The 12,637-nt window shown below is 41.7% G+C and overlaps 1 protein-coding gene across 12 annotated transcripts in view; it reads left to right on the forward strand.

Annotated features, from left to right (window-relative positions):
• The window catches only part of rbm47 (RNA binding motif protein 47), a 38,133-nt gene extending 25,696 nt beyond the window's left edge, over window positions 1–12,437 (forward strand). For 6 of the 12 annotated variants that reach the window (XM_026171029.2, XM_026171027.2, XM_026171031.2 and 3 more), the window contains 6 exons: window positions 1,741–2,595; window positions 2,678–3,008; window positions 4,099–4,122; window positions 4,556–4,765; window positions 7,238–7,446; window positions 9,493–9,878. In XM_026171029.2, the coding sequence (XP_026026814.1) occupies window positions 1,771–2,595; window positions 2,678–3,008; window positions 4,099–4,122; window positions 4,556–4,765; window positions 7,238–7,446; window positions 9,493–9,744 (1,851 nt within the window). In that variant the 5' untranslated portion in view covers window positions 1,741–1,770 and the 3' untranslated portion in view covers window positions 9,745–9,878. Of the gene's footprint in view, window positions 1–1,740; window positions 2,596–2,677; window positions 3,009–4,098; window positions 4,123–4,555; window positions 4,766–7,237; window positions 7,447–9,492 lie in introns of all 12 variants that reach the window. The other 6 variants (XM_026171032.2, XM_080302945.1, XM_080302946.1 and 3 more) reach the window with 6 other exon arrangements.
• Window positions 12,438–12,637: the final 200 nt, after the last annotated feature.

Here is a 12,637-nt window from a genome sequence, read left to right on the forward strand (position 1 = left end):
CCCAACCCCAAAGAGCTGCTAGCTGAGTGGTAGGAAAACTTGAAAAAGTGTGTCTCAAACTGGAAGCAGAGACATACTTCCAAGTATGAGTTAGTTTGAAGGTGACAGTGTCTGTTTGGCAGCCTAGTTTAAAAAGCACCTCCCAACAACAACAGCTCCTAGAAACCTTCCATTGAATTTGCACGACATACGAATTCTAACATTAACCTCAGACAATCCACGCACCGCAGAAAAATTTGAACCTGTGGATACAACCCGGAAGGCTTCGGCATGATTTCTTAGTAAGACCCGTGTGCTGATAGGCAGGCCAGTTAAATGCTCAAAGGTTTTGCTTCCTGAGCTAGAATACACACATTGTCCTTAGTTTTACCCAAGAACAGGTCCATGACCCATTCTTGGAAAACTATTTTGGAAAAGCAGATATAAATGAATGTCATCTTGACCTTCGTCGGGATTCAGCAACCAGTGGTGAACTACTGGCAAAAGATAAAGGAGGAAATATTTTTTTTTTCCCCCACACTTGGTGATTTCCTTTTCCTTTTCCTAACCGTTTGGGAGTTTGTGCTTTGTTTAAAAAAGACATTTAAAGCTTCCTTCCTTTTTTGTACTATCATCCATGTTTGAACTAGTCATTCTAAGCCCCTCATTCAGCCTTGGACAAAGTGACATGTGAACAGGTTTGTTTGTAGGAGAGTGGGATGTTGGGTCAGGTCAGATCAGTGTGCAGGTTACCATGGTTGCTTGGCTTTTTAGTGTTTTGCCTTTGTTGACTGCCTCACCTATCTCCATCCTAGTCCAGGCAATCTTGTGCTGCACAAAGAAACCCAAGCAAAGCCTAAGTAGCGAGTATTTGTTTTTTTGGCCTATATGTTTTTACATGATACCGAGTCACATCAAATTAGTGTTATAGTCTGTTCTGATTGGTTGCTTACTATTTTATGCAGCATGATTTGGGGGATTTAAAAACCTGTGGATTTTTCCATTCTGAATGCCGGCTGTGTTGGAAAATAACAGAGTAAGAGGTTTATGTTCGGGAAGCCGATTTCTGATTGTTCTCTGTTCCTTTTTTAGGGCTGCACTACTTAATGACACACACTGAAACACACATGTGCACACACTAATAGCTGCACCCACACTCTGTATGGCATTCATATTGATAAGGAGATGGAAAATCCAACACCGCCACGTGGTGAGCGTGCACACAGGAGGCTTGTGTGTAGCAAAGATGAATGTGTGCAGCCTTTTGTCACATAACAGGGTTTATGTTACACAAAATTCCTTATATAGCTTAAGTCCTCGCTGACTTTTTACACACAAGCGCACCACAAACACACATGCACTGAGCATGTGACCTAGTCATACTTGGTGAACCTTGAGCTGGAGGTTTCAGGGTTTACAGCCCTTCAATCTGTCTGATAGGGGTCAGAGGTCAGCAAGCAATCTGAGTTACTCAACAAAACAAGGTTGTAAAACCACTGATAGGGGAAGGCGCCCTGAGGATTTATGGATGCTGTATTTCCACTGTGGTGTTCAGGCCTCGTAATGTGTGCTGGTTTGTTTTAGTCAGGTAATCTTGCATGCATGCAAATTGTGCTCAAAGTCAGCAATCAGTCACTGTTGTTTAAATGATGTCTTCTGATCATCAGCCTATTTTCTTCCCGCTGTATTTTTTTTCTCTGTCTTTACAGCAGCCATTTAATTCAGTATAATTTGACAGATCTCTCTCTTATCCTCCTTCAGGCCCTGATCTGATTGGATGGTTTTGTCAGAATGACAGCTGAAGATCCTGCTTCTTCTTCGACCATGAGTAACAACGTTGCCCCCTCCAAATCCTCTGGTGCCCATCACTCTCACCATGGACAGCTCAACATCCCTGAGGGTGTTGCTGGTGCACCTAATGAGGCCTCACTGGTGGCCCTGATGGAGCGTACTGGCTACAGTATGGTCCAGGAAAATGGTCAGCGAAAGTACGGTCCCCCTCCCGGTTGGAATGGTGCATCTCCTCCTCGAGGCTGTGAGATCTTTGTCGGAAAGATTCCGCGGGATGTTTATGAAGATGAGTTGGTCCCAGTGTTTGAGTCCGTAGGACGCATCTATGAGATGCGCCTGATGATGGACTTTGATGGGAAAAATCGAGGGTACGCTTTTGTAATGTACACAGAGAAACACGAGGCCAAGAGAGCCGTGCGGGAGCTGAATAACTATGAAGTGCGGCCTGGGCGGCTGCTGGGTGTCTGCTCCTCAGTGGACAACTGCCGTCTTTTCATTGGTGGCATTCCCAAGACCAAGAAACGTGAGGAGATCCTGGAAGAGGTCTCCAAGGTGACAGAAGGCGTATTAGATGTGATAGTTTATGCCAGCGCTGCAGACAAGATGAAGAACCGTGGCTTTGCCTTCGTAGAGTATGAGTCACATCGTGCAGCAGCCATGGCTCGTAGGAAGCTGATGCCTGGACGCATTCAGCTGTGGGGCCACCAGATTGCAGTGGACTGGGCAGAGCCAGAGATTGATGTAGATGAAGACGTGATGGAAACAGTGAAGATCTTGTATGTCAGGAATCTAATGATGGAAACCAGCGAAGAGACGATCAGACAGGTGAGGACCGACTGGCTATTTGGGTTCGAGCATGCAAAACATTTCTGACACGATTTTAATTTCTCCCATCCTTTGTCTTTAGATTTTCAGCCAGTTTAACCCTGGATGTGTAGAGCGTGTAAAGAAAATCCGTGACTACGCCTTTGTCCACTTTACCTCCCGGGATGATGCTGTGTTGGCTATGGACAACCTCAATGGCACAGAGGTAGAAGGGTCCTGCATCGAGGTGACACTCGCCAAACCTGTCGATAAAGAGCAGTACTCACGCCAGAAGGCTTCAAAGGGGGGAGCTCCTGCCACTTCAGAGGCTACTCAGCAGAACTACGTTTATCAGTGTGATCCCTACACATTGGCATACTATGGTTATCCTTACAACACCCTCATTGGACCCAACAGAGAGTACTTCGTCAAAGGTTAGAATGATTTTTTTTTCAATCAGTAATAATCTGTTGCAAAATTCAGTGTTTCATGAAAAACCCTCTTGGTTGGAGCCAAAGCTCCAAAACATTTTAGGATCTCGTGATATGAAAACAGTATTTACTGTAAGAAATTTTCAGACGTTCAAAAGGACAATATGATCATTTAAAGATTCATTTGATGAGAAATTTTAAAGAAATCTTTAACTTGATGAGGGTTTGTGGCTTAAAATCACTTTTATGTTACAACCACAATTCCAAACAAGTTGGGACACTGTGTAAAATGTGAATAAAAAAAAAAGAACGCAATGATTTACAAATCTGACAAACCCATATTTTAGTCACAATGGAAGACATCGGAAGAAGCATATCAAATGTTTAACTAAGACCTTTTTCTTTAAAGACAAAAATTAGCTCATTTTGAATGAAGGCGTGATCTTTGGGCCCTCCGGTGGCGCTACAGGCGTTATTCTGTCATGGAAATCACTGCATGTGCTCAGGAAGACTTCCAGAAATCACAGTCTGTGAACACAGTTCAATGCACCATCTACAAATTCAGGTTAAAGCCTTATGTGAATTGTTGTTGGATTAAGACTCATTTAAAAATGGATTGAGACAGAACAGAAAACTGTTCTGTGGTTAGGGGAATCGAAATTCTCAGGTCTTTTTCAGTTCCCAGAAGTTTACGGAGTGTTGTTCAGAGCGTAATGGATACTACAGTGGTGAACATGGGCCTGTCACAACTTTTTGAGAAGCGATGCTGCCATTAAATTCAACGTGATCAGATTCTTTCTTTAAATACATTTCCTTAGTTTGAAGTTTTCGTACATTTTCTTTGTTCTAAGCTTTGAATAAAACATGTGTTTGTGAGATTTGCATATCTTTGCCTTCTGTTTTAATTTACATTTCACACAGCGTCCCAACTTTCTTTTGGAACTGGTGTTGTAAAAGGGAAATACAAAACCAGCTGATGGATCAATGAATGCTAATCCCATCACCTTTAATGATTGATTTTAAATATGGTCTTGGGTGATAACAGGAAAATCTAACTTTGAGCAATCATTGTGTTTTGGTTTTCTCTCCAAAGGATCCCCAATGATACAGAACAATGGTAATCTCTCACATCCTTATTCCTACTTGTTACTCTGATGAACAATGAGCCTTCTTGCCATGTGACAAACTATACATTTTCTAACACCATCTTTTTCCTGCTGTGCTGTCACCTCCCATTTCATGCTGGGTTATTAGAGAGCTCACCACCAAGTGGCAAAACTCTTGGAATACAAGTCGACAACATTATGGAGTTACATAATAGACCTAATATAAGAGACAGAGGCCACACTAAACCCAAACACCTCCAAGTCGGAGCAAAAATTCAGTAGCAATATTTCTCTATGTGCAGAATATTAGCTAAAATATGAGTTAAATTAGTCGTGTGCAAGGTCTGATGTCTTGAGAAACTTTCAAAACTCATCTTGCCAAAATTGCCCCTGCTGCCCTAAACCACAACCCCTGTCATCATATCCCCTTAATTGTATTTTAAGCAGGTACTGTGAGAGGTCGTGGTCGTGCTACTGCAGGTAATCGTACCCCTGGGCCACGGGGGTCGTACCTCGGAGGTTACTCTGCCGGTCGTGGCATCTACAGCCGCTACCACGAGGGCAAGACCAAGCAGCCTGAAAAGTCCTATGAGCTGATGCCCAGTCTGGAGCTCGCTGCTTCCGTCAACCCAGTTGGCATCAAACATGGCACAAGTCAGTGAGATAGACAAACCCCGACCTATTCTTGCCCATCTCAAAAAGGCTTTTACTAAATCTTCCAGCCCGCAGTTTTTTCTCCTGTGTGATTTGAGGAGCATTTTTTGTGAATCAGCTTTCTAGTCATTTCTGGACGGTCATGCGCAAAAGGACGGCCTTTCTTTCATTTACAGTAAAGAATAACAACATTGTAGTCAGTCCTTTCCAACATGACCAGAAGGTAACGGCTATACTTCATTCCTCATTCTTTCCTTTTCCTTACACAACAGAAATTTGTCTTTCTGGTTATTCAGGTTCAAACTGTGCTGATCAGTGCTTGTTTAAATGAGCGGTGAACTGAAACCTAAAACACAAAAGCCATGACTGTAAGGGTTGTTTCAGACACACCACAGGGTGATTTTAAAACACCGTTACGAGCTTCTTCAGGTAACACTTTATGCTGACAGTTGGAGCCCATTTAAGCTGATATTTACGAGAAATGGTTCACACCAATGGTGTGTCTCCATGAACATGAGAAACATGAGAAAACATGCAACCCCCTGCTAACAAGCAATAAAATAAGAAGCATTAATGTTTCCAAAATATTAATAGGCCTAAAATTACAATTTATGCAGTTTTTATAATAGAAACAATTTAAAAAACTACAAATTAAAGACAAACTAGGCAGTGAGAGAAACCGGACAAGATTTCACGAGCTCGTGAATTACGCCACCGCCCCTCCTTCAGATAGAGATCGACTTTATTAAACACACACTGGGGAAATTCACTTGTTACAGCAGCACAAGAGTGAAAAAGAAAACGTGAAGTGGAGAAATATTAGAAAGTAAACAAAAACTCAAAAGTACTAAAAAAGCAGAATTAATAAATCCCTACAAAAAGAGTATTTTGTGTTATGTACAAATGGTACTATATACAGTAAAAATACCTACCTATCCATAATCTGTGAACATTATCTGCAGGGTTATTGTAAACCTGTCAATCCTGCTTTTGGGTGCTTTCTTTTTGGTAGGGTGTCACCACAGCGGGTAGCTCCCCAGGTTTAGATTCTGTACATTTTTAAGCCAGATGCCCGTCTTGATGCAATTCTAGAGATTTGCATCACATCCCAGAATCGAAGCAGGGATCAGTCACTTGTTAGGTCAAAATATAAACCCTACACTGTAGAACCACTGTTTAACATTGCTATGTATTTCTTTAGCAGTAACTATTAGCTAACTAAAAATCAATTAACCATAGCTACACTTCTTTATAATAATCATCAATAAGAATAATAAAGTGTTACCAAATCTCTGGAGTGCAGAGGTTTAGTCAGCAGCCATATCATACATAGCTTTTTATACGGTTGTAGTTTTTTCGAGGCAGTTTATATGCAGTCGTCTCCAACTTTGACTTGACAGATGGATGATCTTTTTTTGTCTTTCTATTTTAATAAGTGCTCGAACATAACGAAGGTAGCTTTTTCTCTAGTCACACTGAGTCTTATCTGTAGCTTTGTGAGCGTTATGACAGTTTAAGCCATAATCGGAGCTGAAATGCAAATGTAAAAGCACAAACTAAAGACTGTTGTGTCCACTCTATTCTGATCACTTGAAGGATGATTCCAGTGTTATGAAGAGTTGTAGCACATCTACATCTACAGCAACTGCTCTCCCAGCTAAGAGAGAAACGTTGTAAGTGTCTTGTTTTCAAAGGATCATTTTCCTGGTGGAAAAATTCAATTTCTTTCATTCTGCCTTATTTCCTGAAAGCAGGCAGGGGGAATGAAACTGAGTTTATTTTAATGTTGGTGGATCATCTAAATCCTGTACGTTTCTTTTTTCAAGAATGAAAGATAGAAACTGAAGTGATTTTTTTTTTTTAAAGATGTTGATATGGAAAATTTAAAACACTGGAATTATTCTTCAGCCTTCAAATTCTTCGACTAAAGCTACTAAGCCTAATTGTTTTATCAACATATTGATTAAACCTTACTAACCATTTACTGCATGTGTGTGTCAGTGTCGTGTGTTTGGTGATCAGAGATCCGTTCAGTAGAGTCGACGTTACTGATGTTTCCTTGTTTAAGGATTTGACCTCAATCTGCAGCTCAGTGTCGGTGCCGGTCTGTGTGGAATCACAGGATTGAAAAGACTTTTGTGGATCTGAAACAATGACTGATGTTGTGTTTGCTGTATGTGTGTGTGTGTGTTGAAGTGCTAGGGTTAATCCCCAGCTGAGCACCATCATAAGCTGAATCACACCACAACGCCAATTTGTGTAACTTATTTATTTCCACTTCTTGCTGAAATTGAACCCTTCACCCTGTTTGTGCTGTTCTCTCTTCGCCTCTGTAGTGTTTTATCTCTATAAATGATTGGATGCATGTGTGCGCTTATCTGTTATTTCCTGAGTAGTGTTAATATTTGGATGATGCTCTGTTGTCTCCAGTCTGTTATCCAAGCTCTCATTTGTGTGTCTCTCTATGTGCAGTGGCATTACAGACTCTGGGTGGGCAGTACCCAGTGTTCAGCGCCACTCCTGCAGCCAAGCTGATGGAGGAGGGGAAGGTGCACACAGTGGAGCATCTTATCAACCCTCTGGCCATGCAGCACCCCGAACACTCCCCCGCTGCTGCTGCTGCTACTGCTGCTGCTGCTGCCACCGTCCTACCTGCGGTCTCTACCCCTCCACCCTTCCAGGTGGGTATTATTCACGGGGTCAAAGGGAGTCGGAATGACATTCAGATAATGAGCAATTTAGTGGGATTGGCAGGTCAGTGCATATTACGGTTATATTAATTCAATTTTTTAGATTTGTGTGGCTGCCGTTGCTCCTGGTAACACTACGGATATACTTTCTCAGTAATAAGAAAGCTATGACATCCAACAGCCCACTTACACCCTCATCATATCCTTTTTTTTTCTTCTCATCCCTGTGATGCGTTCATGGTGCAGATGGCAGGGGCGATCGTGGCTCAAGAGTTGAGAGGTCGCCTTGTAATCGGAAGGTTGCCGGTTCGAGCCCCGGCTGGCTGTGGCTACAATGTAGCTTGCCATCACCAGTGTGTGAATGGGTGGATGACTGGATGTGTAAAGCGCTTTGGGGTCCTTAGGGACTAGTAAAGTGCTATATACAAATACAGGCCATTTACCATGTAAAGTTGCAGTGGCTGTAATTCAGCACCTGCATACCACTACAAAAGAAGCGCAAGCATAAACTGAGTGATGTTTTTTTAAATAGGAGGGTAACTTCATGGTCAACTTTTCAAGCAGCTTGACAAATATCTCAGAACAGAACAGCTGTTTCTGCACAGTTTGTTCCTAAATGTGTGTGTGAGCTAAGAGAGAGAGAGGAAGAGAAGCAAACGTTAATGTGCAGGACTGGGAAACGGAGAAAGATGTAAGAAAGACGATGAGAGATTATTTTCCAAAGTTTTTCAATCATTTTTGAGATCGATGCATGATCTGAACTCATACTTGAAGTATACAAATTCCCTTATTCAAACTTTGCATGAAAATACTTTAGGTCTACTGAGCTGGTTGGTAGACGTTAGTTCAGGCTAAACTGGTGAGTTTGCAGTTTTGTGACGTTAAGTTACATCACACATCAACTGATACTTAACGTGATGATGCTGACTAGATTCACTCTCTTTTTACTCATTTTATGGTGTCTGGGGGTTTGAAAATGAACCATACAGCTCATGAAACATCTCATTATATCTTGCTGAATTTGGCTGGCCAAATCCACAAAGAGCAGTGAACAATAGAGTAGCAGCACAGGTCAGCTGATCGCAGCCTTGCAAAGCAAGTTATTATGTGGATTATTTCTTAAGGAGTTCTTTTCCCCACGCTGCACCTCTATAACCACGTCTCAAGGTTCCCTCACCTGCCAAAACACACTGTGTTAGACAGATTGTTATAACGGATGCCCTCTATTGCAACCCCAAAAGGATTTATGTCTCTCCCTGGAATCGAACTGGAGATCTTTCACTGGGCATCCAGATGTGTGAGCTATTATCCTGTGGAGCTGTAGAGGGAAGGTGCAGTAGAGACTTATTATAATCATTCACGTTAAGCACCAATAGCAATGCTTTTATTTCATTTAGGAAGGCTGGGGAGTCTTTAGTTTCCCTTTAAGGACGCTGGGGCCCAGGTTGAAGCCCAGGGCCCATACTTAGCCCATGTGTGATTCAGACCTTAAAGAAAAGATTAACTTAGTGACTGTGAAGCCGTGACTTGAGATTTTTACGGCTCTATCTGGCTGTTTTGAAACCAGTTGTGATTAGGGATGGGCTGGTCTGACTGAGAAAGAGATGGTCCGCACTCATTCTGTAGCAGCCTGCCCCATTGCTACATAAGCCCCCCCCCCCCCAAAAAAACAAAACAAAACTGTGCTTTATTATTCTTTACGGCTCTAATGGGGACCATACTTAACAAAATAAACATCATGCTGCATTCAGTAAGACTTGAAAGTAGTCATTAAGACCATAAACCTATCAGCAAAGTGTTTACTGAGGTCATGGATCAAGTGAGTATTGGGGTCATGTTTCCATAAACTTTTGCATTTCTTTGTGCAGAGTTGCTTCCCCCTTCTGGTCAATAGAAGGAATTCAGGTTTAAGTCACACTGGCTTAAATTCTATGTAAAAGGAAGCTATGGCCACCCTTCTTATGTAAATTAAATACAGGCATTGTGGGCACGCTTTAAAAATCTCCTTTTTCTAATTCACTTTCTTTCCCTACGCAGGGCCGTCCAATCACTCCAGTCTATGCCATGGCCCACAACGTACAGCGCATCCCAGCAGCTGGTGGTCTGTATGGACCTGGGTATGTCCCCATCACAAACTACACTGCCAACACAGCAGCTCTGGCAGCTCTGCAGAAAAACGCAGCCGTGGCGGCTGCAGCATACGGAGGTTACGCCGGCTACGCGGTGCCCCAGGCCTTCCCCGCCACAGCCTTCCAGCTGCCCATCCATGATGTCTACCAGACATACTGATTAAGAGGCTCAGATCCTGCCTGTGACTGAACTACATCTCAGCATTGTCTGTCCCATCACGTAGAAACATCTCAAACTTGAGCTCGAAAGGAATTTGTAGCAAATATTAAAAGCACACACAGTGACAAACAGCCTGACGTCTCCTATCGGCCTCGGTATGTCCTCAACCCAAGGTGAACATAGTGTTTCTAATTAGGCAGCATCACTGTTTTCTACTGAATAATGTAACAAATGTAACAAACGACAACTCCCAATAACACCCCTCTGCCTTTTTTGTTTCTCTCCGAATCCCACCACGGGAACACCGAAGGTACGTTCAAGTATTTATGAAGAGAAGATATATATTTAAGGTGTCTATTCTTTGTCGCTCTCTCTTTCCATGTTGCCGTGGTATTTGTTCTAGATTTGAAACTATTTTCAGAGTAACAATAAAAAAGAGAGACGAGTTAATCGTAAGGAAGAAAAACTACAACAGGAACTACTGATAAATACCGCTGAAGACTGCTGTCTTCAGATATACTAATGCCTTTTTTTCCCCCCATCATTATATAGTATTTTAGCCAATTTTACATGCTGTAGGTGATGCTGTCCGTCCATGCTGGTTGAATGCTTTGAACACGCCTGTTTGGTACTTTTTGGTTATTGTAGTTTTTATTGTGTTTTTGGTTGTTTTACATGAAGGTTCTAGGTTTTCTAGGTTGCATTTATTTACCTATAATTAGCTCATTTTTGCTCTTTTTTTTTTGCTTTGCAAGGTTGTTTCTCTATCTCCTCTTTGATACATTGAAACACATTTGTTGGTTTTCTTTGAAGAAATGTTGCCTGCTAAATATTTGTTATTTTGACAGATTCCTGTTGGGAACAAATAATTAAGAAAGAAAACTGGAAAGCTTTTTGAATGATGTTCAGCTGACATGGAAAATGTTCCACATTTAAAGAAACGGCGGTAATAGGGGATTAAGACTGAATAGATGTTAGCTGTTTTTTGTTCTTACTCAGTTATGTATGTTTTTTTCTGATGTTTTTAATTGTGAACAACTACGGACAGAAATGAGAGACATTTTTCTATCTGGACTGGAGCACTCTATCACTTGAACAGCTCGTACTTTTTGCCAGTGCTGACCAAAAACCTTAACATCCACTTCAGTCTGAGGACTTTAGAAAGACTCCTGACTACAGTGCCTTACATCTACACGCTGTTTATGCAACTGCCTGCTTTTCACTGTGCCTTTTTGTAAGAAAACCAAGCCCGCGTGTTTTGGCACAAAGAAGAATTTGTATATCCCATGATGCAGATTTGTGGTATTACTGTATTGAGGTTTCAGCTTTTGTAGCCAGATGTGCCAAGGTTGCCTCCATCCTCTTCCGAGGTGCACGTAAATGTATTTATAAAAGGCGAGAAGTTGCCACTTTCAGATGAAGAGATATCAAACGTGTGAACTGGAGCAAAGTTTGTGCTTCTTCTCATATAAAGCCTGCAGCTCCTCAATGCTCAGCGGGCGCTTTGAAAACTCTGCAGTGCATCTACACAAGTGTACTTGTGGACTGGGAATAACTGGGAGCAATACATCCCACTGGAATATGCAAGTATTGTAACACTCTAATTCAAACAGCTGCTGATCATGAAGTCACACTCCACAAGAGCCATCCTTTATGAAAAATGCCAAACATTTGAGTGTCCTTTTATTTGTAAACCAGCTCTTTTTTCTTTTGTATTATTATTATTCTCCTTCACCGCATTCGATGGTATTTTATTTGCTAATATGAGGGCTCCCTGGCTTTTAAGTTTAGGCCCAAGAGTGTGAGTGAAAAGACTGCTTAACTAGTCCATAGTTGTGTAATCTCACTCTGTATTCTGCATTTTACTGCTTCTCTCTCTCCTTTGAAACTGGATTTAATGTAGAAAACAAACTGCTGTTAACGGCTCTTATTATGATCTTGTACGATGACAATAAGTCGGGATATATTTAATATATGCATTACGTGTGTTGTTTATGAAGTGAGAAGAAAAGGCATAATATATTGTAAAACCTATTTGTTTTCTTTATTTACACCTTGTTTAGGTATAAAAGTCAGACTAACAAAAGTAGATTCTTTTTTTCCCCCAAAGTGTCCAATAGTTTGTTAAACATTGGAGGTTATTGTGCTTTTGTTAGGTGTAACGTTGTGTTTGCTATTTGGAACTGGACGCGGTGTTTAGAGTGGGAACGCCAAGTTCTCCCCGTTATCGATATCAAAGGTTAAACCTGGCCCGCCGAGGCGTTACGACCCATTGGCGCCTCCGGCTCAATGTGTTGCAACTTTTTTTGGCTAAATAATTAAAAGATCTAATGATGGGTGGATGGGGCAATGATTTAACCTTCACCAAAATTTCACGTGGTTTTAACAACAGAAAACTGCATTCTCCCTTCCACTCACAGCACCTGCTTTACTTTCCATCACCTGCATTTCACCCACAATGCAGCAGCGGCAGCAGGACGATCTTCCTGTGTCAGTATGGAGCTGCGCGTGCCTGGTTTAACTTAGATGTTCGGGTTTAGCATCTTTAACTCTTCGTAGTGTGTGCCTTTATTGCCAACATGTGCCCTTTGTAGACCTATGCAGACTCTTTTCTATCAGAAGGCCCCGTTTCCTTGTTCAGCATTGGTATATTTATAGTGATATAGTAGATAAATAAAGCATTTTTGAAAGGATGCACTCTTGCCGTCCATCGTTTTGTCTACTTGGTTTTCTTTGTTAAACATTAGCCTTGGATTAAAGTTGGCAAAGGTTGCAAGTGCTGAAAAGGGGACTTCAGCGCCGACTTCTGTGAATGGAAACCCATGTCTGACCTCATACATCAACTATTATTAAGCAATGTCACAGGAGGAGCACAGTGTTTCATAAACTCCTC

This window comes from Astatotilapia calliptera, chromosome 6 (genome assembly GCF_964374335.1).
Source record: "Astatotilapia calliptera chromosome 6, fAstCal68.1, whole genome shotgun sequence".
Taxonomy (NCBI): Eukaryota; Metazoa; Chordata; class Actinopteri; order Cichliformes; family Cichlidae; genus Astatotilapia; species Astatotilapia calliptera.